Source organism: Saimiri boliviensis, chromosome 9 (assembly GCF_048565385.1).
Source record: "Saimiri boliviensis isolate mSaiBol1 chromosome 9, mSaiBol1.pri, whole genome shotgun sequence".
Taxonomy (NCBI): domain Eukaryota; kingdom Metazoa; phylum Chordata; class Mammalia; order Primates; family Cebidae; genus Saimiri; species Saimiri boliviensis.
The window spans coordinates 32,643,828-32,667,955 of record NC_133457.1 but is presented as its reverse complement, the minus strand read 5'-3'; the positions used below and the strand labels follow the sequence as shown (position 1 = coordinate 32,667,955).

Below are 24,128 nucleotides of genomic sequence, written 5' to 3'. Positions count from 1 at the left end.
AGACAGAGAAACAGTATTTGTTAAAATGCATTTACAATGCATGGAACTTTATGTAGACCTAGTGAATGGTCATGTGACTGCAGTGCTGAATATCTGGTGTGTCTACACTACAGTAAGGAAAAGGAGATTCCACTAATAGGAATTTGCTGGTTTGTCTCGCGTGGTACCTTTGAACAAATGAGTAGGCTTCTTTTGTGGATAGAAGTTGCGTCAAGCCCCCTGAGTGTGGAATTTATTGTTATAAACCTCTTGAAACTCATCTTGCATAGGCTCTTTATGCTCTCCGACAGTTTCCATAGTGTATTGTTTTAGATTATTATATTCAGAAGCTTTTGAAAATTCACCTAAGACTTTGTTGACAAACGAATGTGAAATTCTGTTACAGAGTTGAGAACTTGATGGTAATGACTCAGGAGAAAAAGACATGACCTTGTTTCCTGTGTAGATGCCAAACTCAAGTGTGCACATGCCCTCAGGCACCATACTTCTTGGAAAACTTCTTGTTTTCCATACTCTGCTGTTTGGAGTTGAGATTTCCAGTCACTTTCTTGTATATAACCATGGCCTTCGTCCTATTATTATCCATCTTTACAAAGTGACATTTTTAGTCTTCCTTTGCTTTTGTTGTCATATCAACTTTTCCTAGTGGCGTGTTTGTGAATTATTCCAACTCAGCAGCTTCTTTTTTCTTCCTGCTGCTTTTGTAACTCCTGCTCACACTAGCAGGGACAGAGAAGGATAACTGGTGGCATGAAAGTGAGGTATCCCTTCTGCTTGTTGAAGGTGGACTGAGAGGTGAGGCCAAGGAAGACTTCCTGGAGATACATGGTGGCGATGTTAGCACGATAACATGAATTTACCTAACGCTACCTAAAGTGGTTAGAATAATAAATTTGATATTAGGCATATTTTACCACAATGTTAAAAAAAAAAAAAAAGTTTTCTAGGTTTCCTCTGAGCTTTATACTGGCTGCCTCTTTTCCAGGACTCATTGTGGTTCTTTCGCCTTGCTCTTGTGGCTAATCTGTTTTAGGGTCAAGGGAGTTATGGGGACCCCAGAGCTCACCATCCACCAGAGTGACTGCAGGTAGCAGTTTACACTGGACTTTCTTTGATGGAGAGACTGCTATTGCAGTCCTGATGTGGGCTGTGGCCTTATCAGAGGAGAATTTCTTCATTTAATGATGGCTGCTAACGAGCCTTCTCTAGGCACTCTTCAGTTGGCCAGCTTGTTGGCGAATAAACTCAGCATGGTTCTGGCCTGGTGGAACCTATGTAGTAGGGAAGACAGGAAAAAAAAAAAAACCTTAAATGAACAATTTATAGAATTAAAAATTCTGATAGATGCTGTGAAAGCAATGGTTGGTAATTGATATAGAACAGAGCTGTCCAATGGAAATATACTTCGAGCCACATGTGCAAGTTCAAACTTTTTAGAAGCCACATGTTTAAAAGGTAAAAGAAACACATGAAATTAATATTAATATATTTTATTTAATCTTAATATATCTAAAATATTGTCATTTCAGTGTTGTTAATATAAAAAACTTTTTACTTAGATATTTTACATTCTCTTTTTGATGCTAAGTCTTTGTAATTGGTTCAGCGTTTTATACTTACAGCACATTTATTCGGACTAGCCACATTTTGAGTGCTCAATAGCCACATGTGGCCACTGTCCTGGCACAGGTGGAGAGGTGTGTGTGTGTGTGTGTGTGTGTGTGTGTGTGAGAGAGAGAGAGAGAGAGAGAGAGACAGACAGACAGAGAGAGACAGAGAGAGGAGGGGCAACAGACAGAGAGAGAGAGACAGAGTGTGGGGGAGGGAGAGAGAGACAGGAAGAGACAGAGTTGTGCGGATGAGGGAGGGGGACTCGTCTTTAGATGGTATGGATAAAGAAAGCCTCCCTTTATCTCCCTTTTGTTTCTCTCTCTTTTTCTCTTCCTTGAATTTGTTAGGCCCATGAAATTTAGAGGACTCTGTCCCTGACTTTGGCGATTGAAACTCTTAATGGTGTTATTCCATTGTCATTGTCCTCTTATACAGTTCTGTCTAATTAACGTTATTTCTGTTAATTAGAAAACCATGAAAGTAAGTAATTAAAAAATTAGTTGATCTTTTCTTGCCCCAGCGCCAGTCCCCAATCCCCTGGCTTAATCATGTTAACCTCCTAGTGGATCTCTTTTCACACCTTCCCTGTGCCCCTGCATAGCTAGACACATGTATAGGGGTTTGGTGTGGTTTTCTAACAATGAGCACACACAGTATGTGTATCACTCTGCCTCATGTTTTTCTCAATCTTTGCTGGACATCCTTCCAGGTCAGAGCTTTGGATCTAACTCATTTTCAGGATTTCTATTTAATAATCTAATATGGATGAGCTGCGGTGTCTTCAGCAGTTCTACTGCATGGATGTGGGGAATTAAACTGGTGCCTGGTTGTTTCAGACTGGAAAAATCCACCATGTCCCTTGTTCTGAAAGAGCTGGTACCCTGCCTAGGTCCTAGTTCAAGTTTTCAGATGGTGGGTAGGTGAGAACATACGTGGGCTGTGAGGGGTTCTGTGGACTCCAGGGTCAGAGTGTGCTCGAAGCTTCGTGCCTGATACCCATCAAGGGCACTCCTTTAGTGGGATCCTTTGTCTTCAACACACCTGTCTGAGAAGGGATCAGAGCAATCATAGTCTTAGTTGAAACTGAGACGTCTCAAAAGTGCCTTGTATGTTTTCTCTAAGAACTTGGCTGCAACAGCATTGTTTCAGTACTGTTTACCTCTGCATAGTAAGTCCACACTTAACGTTGTCCATAGGTTCTTGAAAACTGCACCTGTAAATGAAAGAATGGATAATGAAACCAATTTTACCATAGGCTAATTGAGAAAAGCAAGAGTTAAATTCCTGTGGCATATTTCTGGTCACAAAAACATTGCCCAACTTCTCCAGGAAGATCAAAACAGCTCTAATACTAAACATGGGAATAAATGTGAGCTGTACATACATTTAAAACAAATGAGATCATGACTTACCCAATTTTTGGTGAAATAGTGAGTGATGGTTGTAGTGGTGGTGGGTTAAATCAAGGGATAAATGTTTGCAAAGCAAGACTCCTAAGGAGCACTTCCTCCCACCACGAAGTTCAAAAACAATAACAAATCTTGTGGGCTCGCCAAGTGCGTTCATCACACATTGATTATTGCTGTGCACCTGTGTAATGATCATGGACTTTACACATTTTTATTTTACTATTATGTGTATTCATTCCTTCATTCGTTTTCCAACTCACTTATTCCAGTTCAGCGTCTTGGGTGGCCGGAGCCTGTCCCAGCAGCTCAGGATGCAAAGCAGGTACCAGCCCTAGACAGGATGTCATTCCATTGCGGAAGCACTCTCACACACACACTCACACTGCCTCCGACTGGGACAATGTAGACATGCCTGTTTCCCTAAGGTGCACATCTTTGGGATGTGGGAGGAAGCCGGGGTGCCTGGAGAAAACCCATAAGGACATGGAGAAATAAAGTCTTGAGACTTTATAACAGAAAATCCATACAGGATTTCTATGACAAATCATTTGACACTGTAAATACAGTAGTTTAATTTTTATATTGTACGTATTCATTAGTGGCTGGTCTTCGATGCCATCAGCGTAATGTACTCTCAAAATCAAAAGAACTACCAAGAGTGTCAGCTATTAGACTCATTAGGAAAATGGCTTAAAAACGTAACTTGCTTTCTTCTGACTCATGAAAAGCTCTTCCTGGATTTGGTATGGATGACTTTGGTTACCAATCCTGAATAATTGGTGATCCTTTGCATCTTCTCTTCTCTAACAAAAGTACTTTAAAATATATGCAATATTTTATCAATACTCCAGGTTCCATTTCTAGCTAGTTGCTTTTAATATTTGAGTACCCACTACTAAATCTATGCATCGGGGACCTGGTATTTCTTTAAAAGGCTTCTTGATGTATTTTAACCTGTGTTTTCTCTGACAAAATGGGCTGGTGAGGTGAGCAATAATGCCATCTTCTGGGTTTTATTAATAGATACAGTCAATGGAAATTGTTGAGACAGTTTCCTTGCAAATACCAGGACACTGAATTTTTACAGTACAGTGGGGTGTGTGTGTGTGTGTGTGTGTGTGTGTAATTCATTGACTATGTGTGATTCTCTGAAATGATGAGCAAACCAATAACAACTTAATTCTCCCCCTCCCCCCTCCCCCCTCCCCCCTCCCCCCTCCCATTGTCATGGCAGTCTGATGCTTTAACAGTCATTTATGGTCTGGCAGTCTGCAATTTGGCTCATTTGATAAAGCATCTGTAGCTTGGCAGTTACTCCCCGATTGACCTGCAGAATCTTAGGTTTATATAAGCTTAAAGAAGTTCTTTTAGTCTTACTGAAATTCCCCTGTGTGTTCATCCATGGTTTAATTAAGGTATTAAGAATAGTGTTTCAGGACTCTCTCAGCTCAACAGCAAAAATACAAATAACGCAACTTCAAAAATGGGCAAAGGGCCTGAATAGACATATCTCCAAAGGAGATATAAAAGAGGCCCACATGTACTGAAAGGATGCTTATTAGTATCACTAATCATCAGGCAAATGCAACTCAAAACCACAGTGAGGTATCAGCTCACACCTGTTAGGATGGCTACTATAAAAAATACAAGAGATAACAAGTGCTGGTGAGGATGTGGAGAGTAAGGGAACCCCTGCACACCGTTGGTGGGAATGTGAACTAGTACAGCCATTATGGAAAACAATATGAAGGGTCATCAAAAATTAAAAATAGCATTACTACATGATCTAGAAATCCCATTACTGGGTATTTCTCCAAAGGAAATGAAAGCAGTATGTTGAAGAGATATCTGCACTCCATGTTCTTTGCAGCATTATTCACAATAGCCAGGATATGGAAACAACCTGCATGTCCATCAATAGATGATTGGATAAGTAAACTGTGGTATATATACACAATGGAATGTTATTCAGCCTTAAAAGAGAAGATGATCTTCCATTTACAACAGCATGGATGAACCAGAAGACATTCTGCTAAGTGAAATAAGCTAGACACAGAAGGAAACATACTATGTAATCTCGCATATATGTGCAAACTTAAACTAAAAATCAAATACATAGAAACAGAGAGTAGAGCTGTAGTTTGGGGGGCCAGGGAGAAGGGGAGTTGTAGGTCAAAGGTACAAAGTTGCAGTTATGTATGATAAGTAAATCTAGAGATCTAATGTACAACGTGAGGACTATAGCTAATAATACTGTATACTGGAAATCTGCTAAGAGAATAGATTTTAGGTAATCTTACCACACACAAAAAAGAAAACCGTGTGAGATGATGGTTATGTTGGTTTGCTCGACTGTAGTAATCATTCCACTAAGCATATGTACATCAAAGCATCATGTTGTACACCTTAAATTTACACAACAAAAATAAATTAAAAATTTTAAAAAGAGTAGTTTTTAATGAAAGCATATTGGTGATTGCCAGGGCTGGGGAAGACTGCTTAATGGATATGAGGTTTCCTTTTGAGTGATGAAAATGTTTTAGAACCTACAGATAGAGTTCATGGCTATGCAACATCATGAATGTACTAAATGCCGCCAAATTGTTCACTTTAAAATGATTAATTTTATGTTATGGAAATTTCACTTCCGATTTTAAAAATAGCGTTTAAATGGTGTGGTCTCTCGAGCCTGGATATGTATTTTGTTTTGTTTTGTTTTTTAAGTTTCAGAAACATGAATTTGTTTAATGAGAAGATGACAGAAGTCTACATTTTTAAAGCTCTAGAATAAAAGTTTTAACTTATTCCACAGATTTAGAAATGGCACATATAGAAAACATGGGCTACAAACATTATTTTAAAAATTGGACTCCTATTTCTTCCCTATACAATAAAAGCCCTGCATTGAGAAGTGATTGATTTTAGTGTTTTGCTAAATTGGATCTACTGCAAAGCCCAGGCAGATTGATGTTATAGCACTAGCAGTCTTGAAGGAACTTTAAGACGAAAAGAGAGATTTGGTTGAGCAGTGTCATTATCAGCTTCACCTGTGAGGGAAATTACCCGAGGGAGATGGCGTCTGTCTCATGTTGCACTCCTTGCTATTGACAGAGCCATTAGCGGATGTAATTAGAAAAGCAAAGTCGGACTTTGAATAATTAGGTTAAAGTCACAAATGATTTCTGGGCAAAATAATAGAAGCTGTTGCAGTCCAGCCTGCCGTTTCTTGCTTTATAGAGCTGAGTGAAATGTGCAGTTGCTGTATGCAATAGTTTCTTCCTTGTGTTGGAGGCTGATACTTTCCCAATAATAAAGTTTGAAACAGCAAAGACCTCACTTTGGCCCTTTGCAAACGTCTGAAGGGCTTTGTTTCCAGGGAATAAATGGGGATGCAGAATGTTTTTGCTAAACAAAACATAGTCATAGCAAAAACAGAATTTACTTTATCCCTGGAGTGTTAAGAAATGTGTGGTTTGTGGATTATGTTTTTTCTCTGTTTTCATTCCTTTCTTTTCTTTTCTTTTTTAGCTCTTGGAATAATGGTTTATTTATTTATGTGGAGTTATTTTCTGAAAGAAAAGCAAAACACTTATTTCAAAAGATGTTTGGACTCTCCCGCCACCCAAAATGCCTTTTCAGCAGAACTTTCTGTATTTTGATTTTAGAAAAGCCTATTATTGGTAATAGAGTGTGGAATTTAAAAAAAGCTTTCCAAAAGATTCAAAATGTAATCACGTGGTTCTAAACTTTTTGTTCACCTTAATATCAACATAGAAAAAAGAGAAATTAGAAAATAGAGGCCAGTTTGAAAGACCTGCATGTGTCCTTGAAGCCTGTGATGTACCTTGTGATGATGTGGGATGAACAGAACGGCATCCTCCTCCGTGCGTGATGCCTGATGCCCACACTGTGCCTGGACAATGCCAGGGTCAGAGATAGGAAGGAGTGCAGGGTATCCATTCCTCACCTTTATCAAATGCCCCATTCATACCCTGCAACCTGCCAGGTCTCGGCTTTGGCGGTATGGGATTGAAAATAAAATTGTAATTACTTGCCACATTTAAAGATTAGGAGGGTTAAGATTTCTGACTTCTTGAAAGTAAGAGTTAGAAGTTCTGGCACTACTGGGCTCACTTGCCCATTAGCAGTACCAGCAAGAAGGACACAATGCTGCCCCCTTGGGCAAGATGGGGCCTCGGGGTTTATTTGCTCTCCTGTCTCTTGTTTACTTTATCTCCCCGGCCCACGGATGTCTCTATTTCTGGCTTTGGGATCTGCACCAAGCCCTCTGTCGAGTAAAGAGATGAGACTGCCCCTGCCCAGGCGGGGAAAAGCCGAGAGAGAACTGTCCTTTGCACTGCAGCAGGACAAAGCCCTGGTATGGGATGAAGATGGGCAGGAGTTCAAGACTAGCCTGGCCAACATGGTGAAACCCCCTCTCTACTAAAAACACCAAAATTAACTGGGCATGTTGGCACACACTGTAGTCCCAGCTACTCAAGGGGCTGAGGCGGGAGGATCACTTGAGTCCAGGAGGTGGAGGTTGCAGTGAGCCAAGATTGTGGCGGTGTGGGAGCATGTGGGTGTGCTTCCCAGATGAGGCGAGTGCGATCACTGCAGATAAAGACTGCAGAACCCAGCAGATTAGAAAGTGGAGAAAAAGGTGTGAGCAGCCCTCGCAGCGGCTGCCCACTCTGAGTAGGCTGCATGTTCTCTTTCTGGAGGATCACGGTGGCTAAGACAGCCTCACCAGTGCCCCTCATCTTCAGACTATGAAGTTATAATTAGAAATTTTAACTTACGCTGAGACAGTTTATGTGGTTCAGTCTTAGAGTCACGTCCCGGTCAAAGCCCAGGAAGCCAACATAACTTCGGAATAACTCATGCCGTTTCCTTGTAGCTGTCCTCTAGGATGAAGCGGACCCATCATCCTCAGCAATACTTAAAACATTCGTTTTCTCTCCCACCACTGGGCAAGCATCTGTTCCCTAGAACTCCCCTGAAAAGTTCCCACACTCCTCCGGGGACAGTTAGCCCAGAATCCCTAGTGCCTGGGCAGGCAGAAGGCTGGAACCCTGGGGCAGCGCTGATGCTTCTCCCGCCCACTGGTGGCAGGTATCGTCCAGCCTCTCCTTCCTCTCTCCAGCTACCCACACATGCCATGTGGGTGTTCCTTATTCCAATTCTAGCTCTAGTTTGGGGGAACTCTTTCAGTTATCTTTGAAAACATTTGTTATATTATCCAATTAGTTAGAAACTGGTACCTTAGCCTGGAAGTGAAATAATAAAATTACTGCATTTTAAAGTTGAAAGCTCCTTTTGCATCCAAAGCCTTCATTTTGTAAATGAGGGCCCCAAGAGATAGGGAGGGAGCTATATAGCTTGCCCAAGGTTACATAATTTGTAAATGAAATCAGGCAACTATTACAAAATGAAATAGTGGAGAGGTTACTCTGATAAGCAGGGTGAGAAACAGACCAGCAGGCTACAACTGGTTTGTCCATCCAAACGGAGAAATCATTCCTTTGTTTATTTGCTCAGGAGTAACACTGGGGAATTGGTCACTTTGTAAGAACTGTTTTCTTTTGTATTTTTAAGGTTAGAGTTCAAATAGAAACATGAGATTAAGGCCTTTAATCATATTTACAATAGAAGCCTTTTTTTTTTTATTGCTTTAAGATCATTGAGATTCAGTTTTATTTGTTTTTTTTAACCATGAAGCTAAACTTACTTTGACAGCATGCATACCAAAAATTAAAGCCATAAAATTGCTTAGCTTTGACAGGAGATACATCTTTAGATTTTAAGATAAAAATTTAAAAGGTATTATGTTTTATTCAGGAACCATTTAAATATAAAGCAGTTGATTGACTAATATTTTTAGTGCACCGATTTGGGAGCATGGAGGTTAAAAGGTACGGGCGGAAATGGGGAAGGATTTCATGGCCCCACACCGCATTGTCGTGACCAGTCCCCGCATTCACCATGGCCAGTGCCACCACCTGTGATTGTTTTGGGCTCTGTGGATTACACATATGTCATCCCACTTGATCCTCACAACCGCTCTATGATGGAAGGCAGGCTGATACTGTTATCACCATTTTATACAAAGGAATTGAGTGTTCACATGCCTGAGGTAAGCAGGCAGTGAGGACAGCAGCTGGCATAGGACTCTGGCTTCTTCTTCTTCTTTTTTTTTTTTTTTTTGAGACAGGGTTCTTTTACTGTGTCTCCCAGGCTGGAGTGCAGTGGCATGAGCTCAGCTCATTGTAGCCTCCGCCTCCTGGACTCAAGTGATCTTCCCGCCTCAGCCCCCTGAGTAGCTGGGACTATAGGTGCACACCAACATGCCCGACTAATTTTTGTATTTTTGCTGGAGACGAGGTTTCACCAAGTTGGCCAGGCTGGTCTCGAACTCCTGCTGTCAAGTGATCTGCCCGCCTCGGCCTCCCAAAGTGCTGGGATTACAGGTGTGAGCCACCGTGCCCAGCCAGAACCCTGTCTTCTAAACATATTAACTACTTTTATTTTTTGTTTTAGTGTGATGCATAAGAGAAAACAAATACATAAATTATCAAACTCTCGATAAAGGTTTATTTTATTATAGCAGGAAAAATTTGGAAAATTTGGAAAAATTTGAAACATTTAAAGAATATTGAGCTGTAGAGACTGGCTGAGTTTGAGGTCTCATATTCGATGACTCACAGATGCTGTTAGTATATAGTTTTATCAAAGAAGAGGGGATCTTGCTGCTGCATAGTATTTTTAGGTTTGAGTTGCCCTCCATAAAGGCTTACACTCCTACCAAAAGCCCATTCAGTTTTTCAAATAAAACAAACAGTGTCTCTGCCGTACATGGCTTTGCCCTTTTGGTTCAGCAGCCTTGTAATCTGCTGACAGCAGATGAACCCTGCCCCTGGTTTCCATAAGGTCCGCACCAGCATTTGCAGGATCTGGAACAGGAGGACAAAAGGAGTTCTCGGGCTGGGCCAGGATTAGGGTGAGGGGAGTGAGGCAACGTTTTATAACAAATAAAGACAAAATCAGTGACAGTACTGGGTAAGCTGTATTGAAGCTTGAAGTGAAAGGAAAAAACACTGATGCAGTCTGTTATTTTTTTACTTAATAGAGTAGCTCTGTCACCCCGGGCTGGAGTGCAGTGGTGCAATCTCGCCTCACTGCATCCTTGACCTCCCTTGGCTCAAGTGATCCTCCCATCTCAGCTTCCCTAGTCGCTGGGACTACAGGCCCATGCCACCACACTCAGCTAATTTCTGTATTTTTTTGTACAGATGGAGTTTTGCCGTATTACCTAGGCTGGTCTCAAACTCCTGGGCTCAAGCGATCCTCCTGCCTTGGCCTCCGTCAAGTGCTGGGATTACAGGTGTGAGCCACTGGCACCCAGCCTGAACTTACCTTTATCAAAAATTTTGATCCTTTGCTTATTACTGATTTTTTGCATTGATTTTTATGTTTTAGCATATTACATGAAATATTTATTTATCGTGATTACTGAGATTGTGGTGCTCCCTTAAAAAGTTTGTGCCTGCGGTGAGTTATCTCCTCACTTGCCTCCTCGTAGTTTCTGCCCTGCCTCGGGCCTGGGAGTACACGCACAGGACACCATCCATCCTCACTGCAGACCGGGGAAGAAGCCTGAACGGCCTCCAGATTGGGCCCAGGGCTGGCAGGGGAGGGGTTTCCAGCTGAGCTGTGTGAAGTTGGGTGCTGGTCACAGGTTTCCTTGCCTGTGGAGAGGAGAGTGGGTGGAAGAGGGACAAGGTGAAACTCTTTGGGGTAGCTGAACAACCTGGGAGGCTTGTGAGGCACAGATGGCTGTTTCTGATTCTGCAGGTCTAGGGTGGGACCCAGGTTTTCTCACTTCTATCAAGTTCCCAGGCGCTGCTGGACCAGAGCATGCACTTTGAGGAACCTTGCTCTAAAGCAACGGTCCCCAACCTTTTTGACACCAGGGCCTGCTTGTATGGAAGGCAGATTTTAGGTGGATGGGAGTAGGGGGTGATTTAGGGTTGATTCAAGTGTATTACATTTACTCTATGCTTTATTTCCGTTATTATTACATTGTAATATATATTGAAATAATTACACAACTCATAATGTAGAATCAGTGAGAGCTTGTTTTCCTGCAACGAGACAGTCCCATCTAGGGGTAATGGAAGACAGTGACAGATCATCAGGCATTAGAGTCTCATAAGGAGTATACAACCTAGAGATCCTTCGAATGCACAGTTCACAATAGTGTTCACGCTCCTAAAAGAATCGAATACCGCTGTCGATGGGACAGGAGGCAGAGCTCAGGTAGTAATGCTCGCTCACCTCCTGCTGTGCAGCTCCAGGGTTGGGGACCCCTGCTGTAAGCCTTGGGGTTCAGGACAAGCTTTAGAGCAGAGGGCCCCTCGCCTGCATCCAAGAAGCTGCTTGTGAGACACCTTGACAGGTGTCTGTGCATGGGGAATCCGGAGAGGCTCAGGATTCTTTACCAGACTTACCTTTGGGTTTGTTTATCTAGCAGCATATCCTGAATGTACCCTTCAGGGAGAGACTGCATGCTTTTCTGCTTTCCTGGCTAGCCCTACATTTGTCACTCTTATTAATGGAGCCTTCTCCAGGATGCTGAATGCTTGTTTTAGAGTAAATCATTGCTATAGATTTTTTTTTCCTGTAAATTTCTTGCATGATGTATGGAAATGAGAGCTACAGTATCTGATGTTAGGTGATTGTTAAGCACTCCTAGGTTTTCTTTTAACATTTGTTTTTAAATATAAGCACATTTAGGCCCAGGCAGGATGAGCGTTTAAAATCAAGAGTTTGTGACCAGCCTGGACCACTCCTGTCTCTACAAGAAATTAAAAAATTAGCTGGACATGCCGGCGTGTGCCTGAAGTCCCAGCAACTCTGGAGGCTGAGTCAATAGGAGGATCACTTGAGCCCAGGAGATCAAGGCTGCAGTGAGCTGTGACTGCACCACTGCACTCCAGCCTGGGTGACAGGGCAAGGCTCTGCCTCAAAATAAATAAATAGGAATAAATTTAAGAACGATTAGAAAATTTAAAAAGCACATTAATTAAAAAGTTTTAAATAATATTTTTTATATATAAAGAGGAAAATAAAAATGACTCATAAACATTCCACCCAAATGACTCCTGTTGGTGGTAATGGAATCGAAAGTGTAAGGTAAAATAAAAATGACCTTCCATCCTTTCAACCCTACTCTAGTCCCTCTCTTCAGTGTTTTTCAACTGTTTGTTTGCTCGCTTGCTTGATATGTTCTTGTTGCCCAGGCTGGAGTACAATGGTGCAGTCTGGGCTCACCGCAACCTCCACCTCCCAGGTTCAAGCAATTCTCCTGCCTCAGCCTCCCAAGTAGTTGGATTATAGGCATGTGCCACCACGCCTGGATAATTTTTTTGTATTTTTGGTGGAAACAGGATTTCTCCAGGTTGGTCAAGCTGGTCTCGAACTCCCGACCTCAGGTGATCCATCCCACTTGGCCTTCCAAAGTGCTGGGATTACAGGCGTGAGCCACTGTGGCCTGGCCTCTTCAATGTTGATGTTTTTGTGATTCCTTCCAGAAAAAAAAGATTTTTATTTATGTCTGTCCATCCTTCTATCCTTCTAATATTTCTTTCTTTTTCTTTTTCTTTTTTCGATGGAGTCTCCCTCTGTCGCCCAGGCTGGAGTAGTGCAGCCGCATGATCTTGGCTCACTGCAACCTCTGCCTCCTGGGTTCAAGCGATTCTCCTGCCTCAGCCCCCTGAGTAGCTGGGATTACAGGTGGGCACTACCATGCCCAGCTAATTTTCATATTTTTAGTAGAGACAGATTTTCACCATGTTGGCCAGGCTGGTCTCAAACTCCTGACCTTGTGACCTGCCCGCCTTGGCCTCCCAAAGTGCTGGGATTATAGGCGTGAGCCATCATGCCTGGCCTTTCTAATATTCTTTACACAAGAGTGGCCGTACCATTAACACTGCTGTGCACCTCTTTTTTTTTAACTTAGCAATGTATCTTAGACTCGTTTCCCTATCAGCACATAACAGATTTACTTTAATCTTCTTAATGGTTCATAGGATTAATCACTGGGGTGTTCCAGTGTTTAGTCCTGCAATTAAGATTGCTATTGGAGCAACCCAGTAGTAAATATCTTTGTCCATATATCTTGGAAGACATTTATGAGTCCAGCCATAGGAGTACTGCCAGTAGAAGGGCTGCTGGACAGAGAGTGTGTGCATTTTTAGGATTGAAGGCCAATACCACTCCGCCCTAGAGAAAGGTTCTCTCCCCCCACGATGACGGGCATGCCTGTTTCCCCAACACTCTTGCACACAATAAAGATTACAGAAGTGAAAACGGAAAATATATTATTTCAATAGCAATAAAATATAGAATAACTAGAAATAAACTTGATAAATATGTACTGTGTGAAGAAAACTTCGGTATGATCCAGAGGGACCCAAAGGAAGACGAACAAAGCAAAATTTTGCCAGTTTCTTGCATGGGAACTTGCAGCATGGTGAAAATATTCATTCTCAGTTAAGCTATGATTTGAACATGACCCAATAAAAATACCCACACAATTTTTTTTGGTGGGGGAAGGGAAATTTGATAACTTGATTTTTAAAGATCATTTAGAAAAACAAATTAGGAAGATCCAAAAAAGAAACAGGAATACAGAAAGATGTGAGAAATAGTTTAATCAGATATTAGAACATAATGTGAAATTGAAATTGTTTAAAGTAGTGTTTTATAAAAATAGATAATTGGATCACAGTCATAAACTCATGTTTGGGAATATAATAAATGATAAATGGCATATGACAGATGCCATCTCAAATCAATGAGGAAAAATAGCTAAACCCATTTGGTGGGGGAAAGTTAAATTCATGTTGCATGCCTTTATGTAGAATAAATTCAAAATTGATCAAAGATTTATATGCAAAAAATGAAATATGTATTACCAGAATTCACAAGATAATTGTTTTATAATCCCAGACCTTTCTGCTATGACGTAAAACTCAGAAGCCATTGAAAGCAAGATTGGTAAACTCAGCTTTATTCAAAAAGTTCTTCATGGAATCACTTGAACCCAGGAGGTGGAGTTTGCAGTGGGCCGAGATAGCATCACTGCACACCAGCCTGGGGGACAGAGTGAGATTTTGTCTCAAAAAAAAAAAAAAAGTTTTTCATGGCAAAACGTATCATATGCAAAGTCAGAAAACAAGCAACATTTGGGGACAAATAAATAAAAACTAAATTTCCTAATATGTAAAGAGTTCTTACAAACCAGTAGAAAAAAAGATCCAGTGACCCAGTAGAGCACCAGGCAAGATAATGGACAGACAGTTCACAGACAAGAAAACACAGCGTTTAAATATGAAATGTTCAATAAGAAAAAAATACAAATTACATAATAAGATAAATATGTTACCATCTCACAGGGATCATTTTTTTTTTTAACTGAGAGTAGTCAGAGTACGGGAAAAGAAACACCTTTATACATCACTGATGGCAGATAACTCCATACTACTCTATGGAGAGAATCTGGGACTATCTGAAAAAATTACAGTGTACATATATGTGTGTGTATGCGTGTGTGTGTTTGTGTGTGTATTTACACCTCTGATTTTTAACTTTTTTATTTTTTGTGGGTACATAGTAGGTGTATATATTTATAGGGTACGTGAGATGTTTTGATACAGACACACAATGCAATATTTTTTAACCCAGCAATTTCACACCTAAGCATTTATTTTTTTTATAGGTACTTTAAGTGCACACATGTGCAATCATGTAGGAATGATATTTTTTCATTAATAGATTACTTATAAAAGCAAAACTTTGCATATTCCATGGTATATCACACAATGGATCTGTAGTAAAGAATGAGGAAGAGCTCTGTGTACTGCTATGGAATGGTCTCTAAGAAAACTATACTGTTTTCTGTTTTTTTGTTTTGGTTTTGGGGGGTTCTTTTTGAGACAGTTTCACTCTTGTTGCCCAGGCTGGAATGCAATAGTGCAATCCCCAACCTCTGTCTCCTTAGTTCAGGCGATGCTTCCACCTCAGCCTCCCAAGTAGCTGGGATTACAGGTGCCTGCTACCACACTTTGCTACTTTTTTGTATTTTTAGTAGAGATGGGGTTTCACGGTGTTGACCAGTCTGGTCTCAAACTCCTGACCTCAGATGATCTGCCTGCCTCGACCTCCCAAAGTGCAGGGATTACAGGCGTGAGCACGGCACCTGACTAAAAAGTATGCTGTTAATTGATAAAAATTGATTTTAAAAAGCCAGGTGTGTAACGTTATGCTGACATTCTAGAAGAGAAGGGAAATATATAGGCCTATTTACTTTTGTATGAATTATTTGATGGTTAATGCACATACAAACACAAAAATAATACTGATTGCCTCTAGGGAAGTAAATGTAGGAGGCAGAGGATAGGGCTAGGATGTATACTTTTCACTGAGTACATGTTTGTACCTTTTGACTTTTGAACCTTGTTTGCTCTTCTCAAAAATAAGTAAATTTAAAAATCCAAGTTTTAAAGTAATTCTGTAGGTAAAAATCTGGTTTTGATTTGTATCATTCTAATGCTGAGTTACAGTGTCTTTTCAAATATTGGTTAGCCTTTCACATTTTTTATGCAATTGCCTGTTCATATGTTGTGCCCATTTAAAAATTATTTTGGGGCGGGGAGGGTTTAGCAAATTTAGGAAATCAGCTCTTTGTCTTAAGGGTTACAGAAATTTTGTTCCAGTTGGTCTTTTGACTTTGTTTATGCTGCTTTTTGCCTCCTAGTATTTTTGTATTTGCTCAATATAGTTTTCTTCTTTTCCCTTTCCTTCTTCCTTCCTTTCTTTCTATATGTTTTTCTTTCTTTTAGGCAGTGGAAATGACTTGTTCGTTGTGATCACTGAGAAGACAACTCTAGATCTAAGACATTCCATTATTATTTTATATCATTTCATTTTCGAAAGTGTCTCACTCTGTTGCTCAGGCTAGAGTGCAGTAACCTCTAGAGTGCTTGGCTCACTGCAACCTCCACCTCCCTGGCTCAACTACATTCCTACCTCAGCCTCCTGAATAGCCAGGACCATGAGCACTGGCTAATTTTGGGGTTTTTAATTTATTATTATTATTTTTGTAGAGACCAGGTTTCACCATGTTGCCCAGGCTGGTCTCAAACTTCTGGGCTCAAGCTATCCATCTGCCTCAGCCTCCCAAAGTGCTGGGAGCCACCACACCTGGCCGACATCCAGTTATTGGTGCCTTTGGGTGATTTGTAAAATGACAGCCTACTTATAAAGTCTGTTTGAAGACAGTAAAAATGGGGACAAACTCATTTTAGCAGTGACCTAGAGGATCCTCCCCGAGGGCAAGGGGAGAGTGGCTTGGGCAGTGCTGTGTGGGCCTCATGGTGGGTCTCTGATGAGCCTCTCCTCTCTCCCCTCCAGCGGAGCTCCCTGGGTCCTCAGCGGTGAGGCTGGCCTCCCTGCGTGACCTGCCCGCCCAGCTCCTGGAGCTGTACCAGCAGGGCTTCTCGCTGGCGGCCCTGCACCCCTTCGTGCAGCCCACTCATGAGCGGGAGAAGACGCCCCTGGAGCACATCTTTAGGGCCATCCTGATCAAGAAAACTGACAGGTAAGGCCTCTGTGGATGAATGGGTAGCATCCTGTTGTGGATAAGGTGTGCTCAATAGAGGACGGGAAGTGAGAGGATGGGCTCGGGTGAGGGGGTTGAAATTTGCATGCTGTCCTCAGGGCCTCTGCCCTCAGACAGGCGAGGCAAAAGGCTAGACAACCAGAGAGATTTCTTAGCACCCTGCGATGAAAAACAAATGCCACGTCCAACTGCAAGTAGAGAGCTTCATTTTACATTCTTTCCCTCTTTTAACTCACTGGGTTAAACTCAGCTAGAAAAATGTCTCCTCGAAAGAAGTATATGCCCAGAATGCTGCGGCTAGTAACAGTGTAATACTTTCACACCAAAAGGCATGGCTAGAAAAAAAAATGCAGTAATTTCATGCAAAGGCTATGTACAAACTGAATGTCTTCCCCACAGTCTAGAAATACTTTAAAATGTTGAGCCCACCATAAATTCTGTCAATCACTTGACAATTAAAAAAAAATACAAAAAATAAACACCACCTAAATAAAATGCTATAATTGGTTTGGTCTTGATTTAGATTTTCAGGGGTTGGAGCTGTTTTTCAGTTGGCTTGCCCCGGTGAATGCTTATGCCTACATTTCCATTGGGCCTAATTAAGGAAGGTGAAGTGGGGTTAGTCTTTCAATAGGAGCAATATTAATTTTGTTTTTTATTTTTTTAAACAATGAGGATAGGATGGAGAGAGCAGTATGTTTTTGCTGCTTTCATAAAAATAAAAATTAAAATGAGTCTGGGAAAGGAAATCAGATTTGTCTTTTGGCCAGCTATCATAGAAGGAATGACAACGTGTGCCACATTTTAAAGAGAGAGTGCAGAGCGACTCCTCCTCTTTCTCTCTTTTTAAAGTCACTTTACAGGTAGACACAGCATTTGGTTGGTATGCTCACGAGGGACGGCTATGAGGCATGAGGTTGCGTGACAAAGACTGACTCTTCTTTCCTTTCCTTTCCTTTATTTCTTCATGGTTGATCAAGCTCTGGGGCTCTTAGTCTACAGCAGCACACATTAGAATTTGAAGTGAAAGGTGGTGCATGTGTTTGCTCAAACCCAGAAGTCACACATTTTTTGGTAGGGTGATTTTTCTCCATGTCTGCCTTTTATGTGTATTAGTTTCTCACTCTCTCTCTCTCTCTCTCTCTCTCTCTCTCTCTCTCTCTCTGTGTGTGTGTGTGTGTGTGTGTGTCTGTGTGTGTTTGTGTGTGTGTGTGTGTGTGTGTGTGTGTGTCTCTCTGTCTCTCTCTGTCTGTCTCTCTCTGTCTGTCTGTCTCTCTCTCTTTCTCTTTCTGCAGAAATGAGGTCTTGCTATGTTGCCTAGGCTGGTCTTGAAATCCTGGCCTCAAGCAATCCTCCCACCGTGGCCTCTCGAACCACTGGGATTCCAGATGTGAGCCACCGAGGCCGGCTGCACATTGGTTTCTTTTCTTTTCTTTTTCATTTCTTTGAGATGGGATCTCCCGCTGTCACCTAGCCTGCAGCACATGGCATGATCTCAGCTCACTGCAACCTTCGCCTCCCAGGCTCAAGCTGTCCTCCCACTTCAGCCTCCCAGGTAGCTGGGACTATAGGTACACGCCACCACACCTGGCTAATTTTTGTATTTTTGGTAGAGACCGAGTTTCATCATGTTGCTCAGACTGGTCTGGAACTTCTGGGCTCAAGAGGGTCTCCTGCCTCGGCCTCCCAAAGTGCTGGGATTACAGGTATGAGCCACCACGCTCAGTCCATTATTGGTTTCTTTATGTTGATTGGCTGTTGATTATGATCTGGGTCAATCACAAGAAGAAACGATTCTGGAGGCCGCAGGGGTTTTAAATGACACTGACATAGGATATGTATAATGACAGTAGCTCATAGTGAGTAGCACCCACTGTATGTCAGGCTTGGTCATTACCATTTTATCCATATCATACGCCTATGAAATAAGTGTCACTTTTGTTCCCATTTTAAAGGTGGAGAAAACTGGGACGCAAATGTTGAGTTGTTAAGGTCACACAGATGGCAGCAAGCAGAGCTCTGCCGTGCTCCCGGGAAGGCTGACTCCCGTACGTGCATTCTTAATCAAGGCATGAAGTGCATGCCATGTTCCTTTACCCACAATTCTTGTGTAGAAACACTTAGGACAAAAAGTGAGGGAGGATATCTTTGATCTTCCATAAAAAGATACTTTTTTTCTCAACCTTTCCCCCATTTTACCCCTCAGTAGTCTGTAAGTAAATCAGGATTTCAAGCAAGGAAACAAAATAAAACTGACAAATGCGTTGTATGGATTACATAAGGCATCCACTGGGCTCCAGTGATTTTATTCTGGAGATTGCCCAGTTGGCCTTAGTGTTTAGAGGTGCCAAGTCCATTGGGGTCAGATCACCAGTGCATCCTTCAGTGTGATCTGCCATTGGAGGTGACATGAGCTCAGGACTTGGCCTGAGCTTAACTCAGAAAGTGAGGTTGCATCTTTTTTTTTTTTTTCCTGCCGTAGAGCAACACTTCTCAAACTTCAATGTGCCTGTGAGTCTCCTGGGGATATGGTTAAAGAGCAGAGTCTGATATAGCCAGTCTCGGGGGAGGCCTGGCACTCTGCATTTCTAACTCGTTTCCAGGTGGGGCAGATGCTGGTGGTCCGTGGCATGCACTCTGAGTAGCAAGGGTGTAGAGGACCTGATTCTTGCCTGGCTTCATGCCTGGCTCTCAGCAACACTATTGGGGCTTGCCACTTTACTCCCAGGAGAGCTGTAAGCACCAAGCTAGGTAAGAAAGAACACAGGACTCGTGGCCAGAAGGCCTGTGTTCTAGGCTGCACTTGGCTACTGGTAGAGAAGTTTTGTGCAGGGGGCACACGAGTGGATCTTTCTGGGCCTCCATTTTCTAGCTGCTACAATGAGGGGCTGGTACTACATGATTTGCAAGGCTTGTACCAAACTCTAAGTTATAGGATGGGACAAGGTGGGTGAGGAATCCCCTCTCCAGAAATAAGAACCCCCACTTTGCGGAATAGTGCATTATAAGCCAGCAGTGAAGCTGGGGGCTCAATAAGGGTTCTTTACTTCCACTGAGGATGGCATGAACGAATGAACTTACTTTCCAGAAGACAAAAAGGGGCAAACTGTTGAGGAAAATGAGACACTGTATGCAGAAGGGTTTTCAAGAAAGGGAGATTGGCAGTCTCCTTGGGTTTGAGCGTACTCTAGTCCAGAGTTCCTGAACTGCCTGCCCGATGACCTCAATGAACATTTCAACTCCTGGACAAGCAGATCCAGAGAAGGAAATTCCTTGGGTAACTCTGCATTGGGTCTTTGGAATTCGTTTTTTTTTTTTTTTTTTTTTTTAAGAAAACTGCAAAAGTTTGGTAATTTATCATGTAAATTGAGGCAAAGATGATCAAGAGGATCACCCCCACTTCCAGCTCCAATAGTATTGGGTGGGAGGAGTGGTGGAGGTTGGATGCAGAGTCATTGTAAAGTATAATTTTTAAGTACAGGCATTTTATCTCCTAGCAAATGCAATGACTGCATTTTTTTTGGATTATGAGGAAAAGATCCCAACGATCTTAAAAATAAGCAAACAAAAAACAACAGGGCCAGGCACAGTGGCTCGCGCCTGTAATCCCAGCACTTTGGGAGGCCAAGACAGAAGACTCTCAAGCTCAGAATTTCCAGACCAGCCTGGGCAACATAGCAAGACTGAGTAGCTACTAAAAATTTTAAAAATTAGCTGGATGTAGTGGCACACACTTGCAGTCCCAATACCCCGGGAGGCTGAGGTGGGAGAACTGCTTGAGCCCAGGAGGTGGAGGCTGCAGTGCGACGTGACTGTGTTATTGCACTCCAGCCTGGGTGACAGTGAGACCCTGTTTCAAAAAAAAAAAACAAAACAAAACAACCCCCCCCACAAAAAAAAAAAAAAAAAAAAAAAAACAGAAAAAACCCAGAACTTTTTCTTTATCAGTAGGGAGTTTAAGTTGTAAAAACAAAACAAAGGAAGACTTATGTGATTAATTTTTAATTCAGACAGTTAAAACGATGCTTTTCACCAAGTCTGCCAGAGTTCTAACAGCTATAGATGCTGTTAAATGAAATGGCTTAGCTTGTAAAAGGGAAAGAAACGCTTGGTTAATATTTTTCTTTTTTTTTAATTTTTAAATTTTTTTTATTGCATTTTAGGTTTTAGGGTACATGTGAAGAACATGCAAGATTGTTGCATAGGTACACACGTGGCAGTGTGATTCGCTGCCTTCCTCCCCTTCACCTATATCTGGCATTTCTCCCCATGCTCTCTCTCCGCAACTCCCCACCCACCGCTGTCCCTCCCCTATTCCCCCCCATCAGACGCCAGTGTGTGATGCTCCCCTCCCTGTGTCCGTGTGTTCTCGTTGTTCAACACCCGCCTGTGGGTGAGAACATGCGGTGTTTGATTTTCTGTCCTCGTGTCGGTTTGCTGAGAATGATGATTTCCAAGTTCATCCATGTCCCTACAAAGGACACAAACTGACACAAACTCATCGTTTTTTATGGCTGCATAGTATTCCATGGTGTATATGTGCCACATTTTCCCTGTCCAGTCTATCATCGATGGGCATTTTTCAAGTGGAGCACGCTGAAAGAGATGTAGATACACTTTCTAGATTACTATTGGTCCAAACGAAGTTCATTGCAAGAATCACCATGAGATGACTGTGTGAAACTTCGATATCAACCTAATGTGTTTGAAGGGTGAACATAAAGTTTTTAGCAAATTACTGGGCGTGGGCTATGCCAGAACCACCAAACAGAACCCCTCAAGCCTGCATTGATCCCTCACTCATTCACAAGCACTTGCTGAGCATGTATTCTTTTCAGGTCATGGTGCTAGGAGCTCTATGTGGTGGGAAGTTAGAGGCTGCAGTTGCCGGGCTCAGTTGAACGTGGAGCTTGCCTTCCAGGTACTTGCAGTCTAACTAAGTAAATGAGATATGTGTCTCGTGCCACCTCCCATGGGAAGGGAAACCAAGGATATGTTTCTGGAGAAGCAGCTTTAACTTGGGCCTGATTTCTTTTGGGCAAACATGGGGAGTAATGAGCATGAGGCAGGAAGAATTTATTTAAATCTACTAATGAAATGTTTTCTAGTGATGTTTGAGTAATTGGAGAGCATCGTTGACAGTCTAACTAAATCATTAATGAGTCATTCCAAAAGTAGTTCTCAAGTGCAGTAACATTCCTCTGAGCTCACTGCCATTTTGACAGATTTCACTTACATCCATGAAAAACTACCTGCTCTTTTCTTTTGAAAATTCTAATAACTGCCATTTCATTTTACCATGGCAGGTGAAGCCACGCATCGAACTGTAAATCATTCTTGATTCTAAGGGTATTGAATTTAGTCAAGCCAGTTACTTTGACTCGAGTTACTTTGACTCAAGAATGAATAGCTGAACATGAAATACTTAGTGAATAAGTAGAGAGTTTGTACTTCATTTTCTCAACTCTTTCCCTCGAACACTTAGTGATTTTTAACAGACAATATAGTTGCACTCACTCTGAATTCTAAGTGTAGCTAAGTGATCCTTCGTTTTCTTCAAGCAGTTTTCCTTAGAATGAGTTGCTAAAGATCTTGAAACTTGATGGCTAAGAGAAGTCAGTTATTAAAACGTCACTTCTGATGTTTCATGAGCGTGGGTTTAATTCTAGGGTGTTTTATGGTTGTAGATGTCAGTGCAGCACCAAAATGCATGCTGCTGGCCATTTGTCAGCTGTTGAACTGTCGTTGTTCACACATGGAGCTAGGGTGTCACTGGTGTGTTTTTCCTCACGAATGAGTTGAAGTCATTTGCCTACAGATTCCGTAAAGTAATGCCTTATATAGTACAGGGACTATGACACTAGGGAACTCTGTGGACATTTATCAGGCAACTTTTGGCCTAGGATTGGGGTAGCGGCTGTAGTTAAAGTAGAGGCTGCAATTCTAAAATTCTTGTGGAAGGTGGAAAATGTGTACAATCAAAGTTACCCTTGGAAACCTTTTGAAGTGCCCGTAAAATGTAATACTGTGGCATCTCTCTACCTGACCAATGCATGTCCTCCTTCAGGACTTGAACAGATTGCTGCTTCCGACAGCTTCCCTTTCCCATGGGGAGGCAAGTTGATTTGGGTTTATAGTGAATATTCATTGGAATCACACTTAGGGTGGTGAAACGTTGGCACCTAGGGAGGCGCTTGTGGGAATTGACATTGAGAGAACAGACCTCCATGTCTTCCTTCTTGGGATCACTCTGGGGCACGTCTGCCTACTGAATACAATAACTGGCACTGGTTTTGTTTTGTTTTGTTTTCTTTGAGACAGAATCTTGCTCTGTCACCCAGGCTGGAATGCAATGGCATGATCTCGACTCACTGCAACCTCCACCACCTGGGTTCGAGCAATTCTCCCACCTTAGCCTCCCGAGAGGCTGGGATTACAGGCATGTGCCACCATGCCTGGCTAATTTTTTTGTATTTTTGGTCGAGACAGCTTTTCACCATATTGGCCAGGCTGGTCTCAAACTTCTGACCTTGTGATCCACCCGCCTCAGGCTCCCAAAGTGCTGGGATTACAGGCTTGGCCACAAAACTGTCCTTGTTTTAAGTGGTAAACATTTATCCCTTTTAGTTGTATTTTTCAAAGATAAACATGCGTAGGTAATTTCACTGTGCAAAGATGACTCTAAGTAGCTCCAAGAACCCAAGAAACTTACCTGTCTACTGGGGCTGCAAAATGTATATGCAAATTATGTAATTGCCCAGCTAAGTCTACAGGTCTTGGTTTACATCTCTAACCTGGAATTTGTTAATGAGAGTGCTTTAGAAAATGAGGCTCTGTGTCTGCCATTTGCTCTGGGTCTGGCATGATGGGTAGGTTGGAATAGGGAGAGAAATAGTGGGAAGGGCCTCCCCGCTACTGACACTGTGGAATAGCTGGAATGCAGTGTTCAAGGGAAACAGTGGGAGGGCCGGCATGAGAAGCCCGGGGGCCTGACGCTGGAGACAAGCCTGGGGGAGGATGTGTGTGGCCCTGTGCTGAGCCCCTCAGGCCGGGACCCGCTTCTCTAGTGGCCGACGTAGCCAAGGCTACTGCAGTCCTTGTAACAGATGCCTCCGGTGATTCTCAGAAGAGTTGCAGTGGGTTGCTGAGAGCTGCAGTGAGCTGCTTCATCCCAAATGGACCATATGCCTGGAGTCTGAGAAATGTTTCCTCTTAGTCCGTATCAGCAAGCTGTACTCCCAAGAACTTATGAGCAGCACAGATGACTGAATGAGTCAGCCCTGACCACCCAGGGTCAAGTGATGCAAGAGAATTCTTTTTGACTTTTGCTGTTTTATTTCCAGGAAAGTAAATAGTGCTCAGCCCTTACCCTTTGTTTCTCCTCTCAAGGCCCAGAATCTAAAATCCTGAGGACTCTGTCTTTA

The 24,128-nt window shown here is 42.3% G+C and overlaps 1 protein-coding gene across 4 annotated transcripts in view; it reads left to right on the top strand.

Annotated features, from left to right (window-relative positions):
* RFTN1 (raftlin, lipid raft linker 1) overlaps positions 1 to 24,128 on the top strand; it is a 207,440-nt gene that overhangs the window by 69,752 nt on the left and 113,560 nt on the right. For all 4 annotated transcript variants that reach the window (XM_003924931.4, XM_074405688.1, XM_074405687.1 and 1 more), the window contains exon 3: positions 16,497 to 16,683. In XM_003924931.4, coding sequence (XP_003924980.1) covers positions 16,497 to 16,683 — 187 coding nt within the window. The remainder of the gene's footprint in view (positions 1 to 16,496; positions 16,684 to 24,128) is intronic.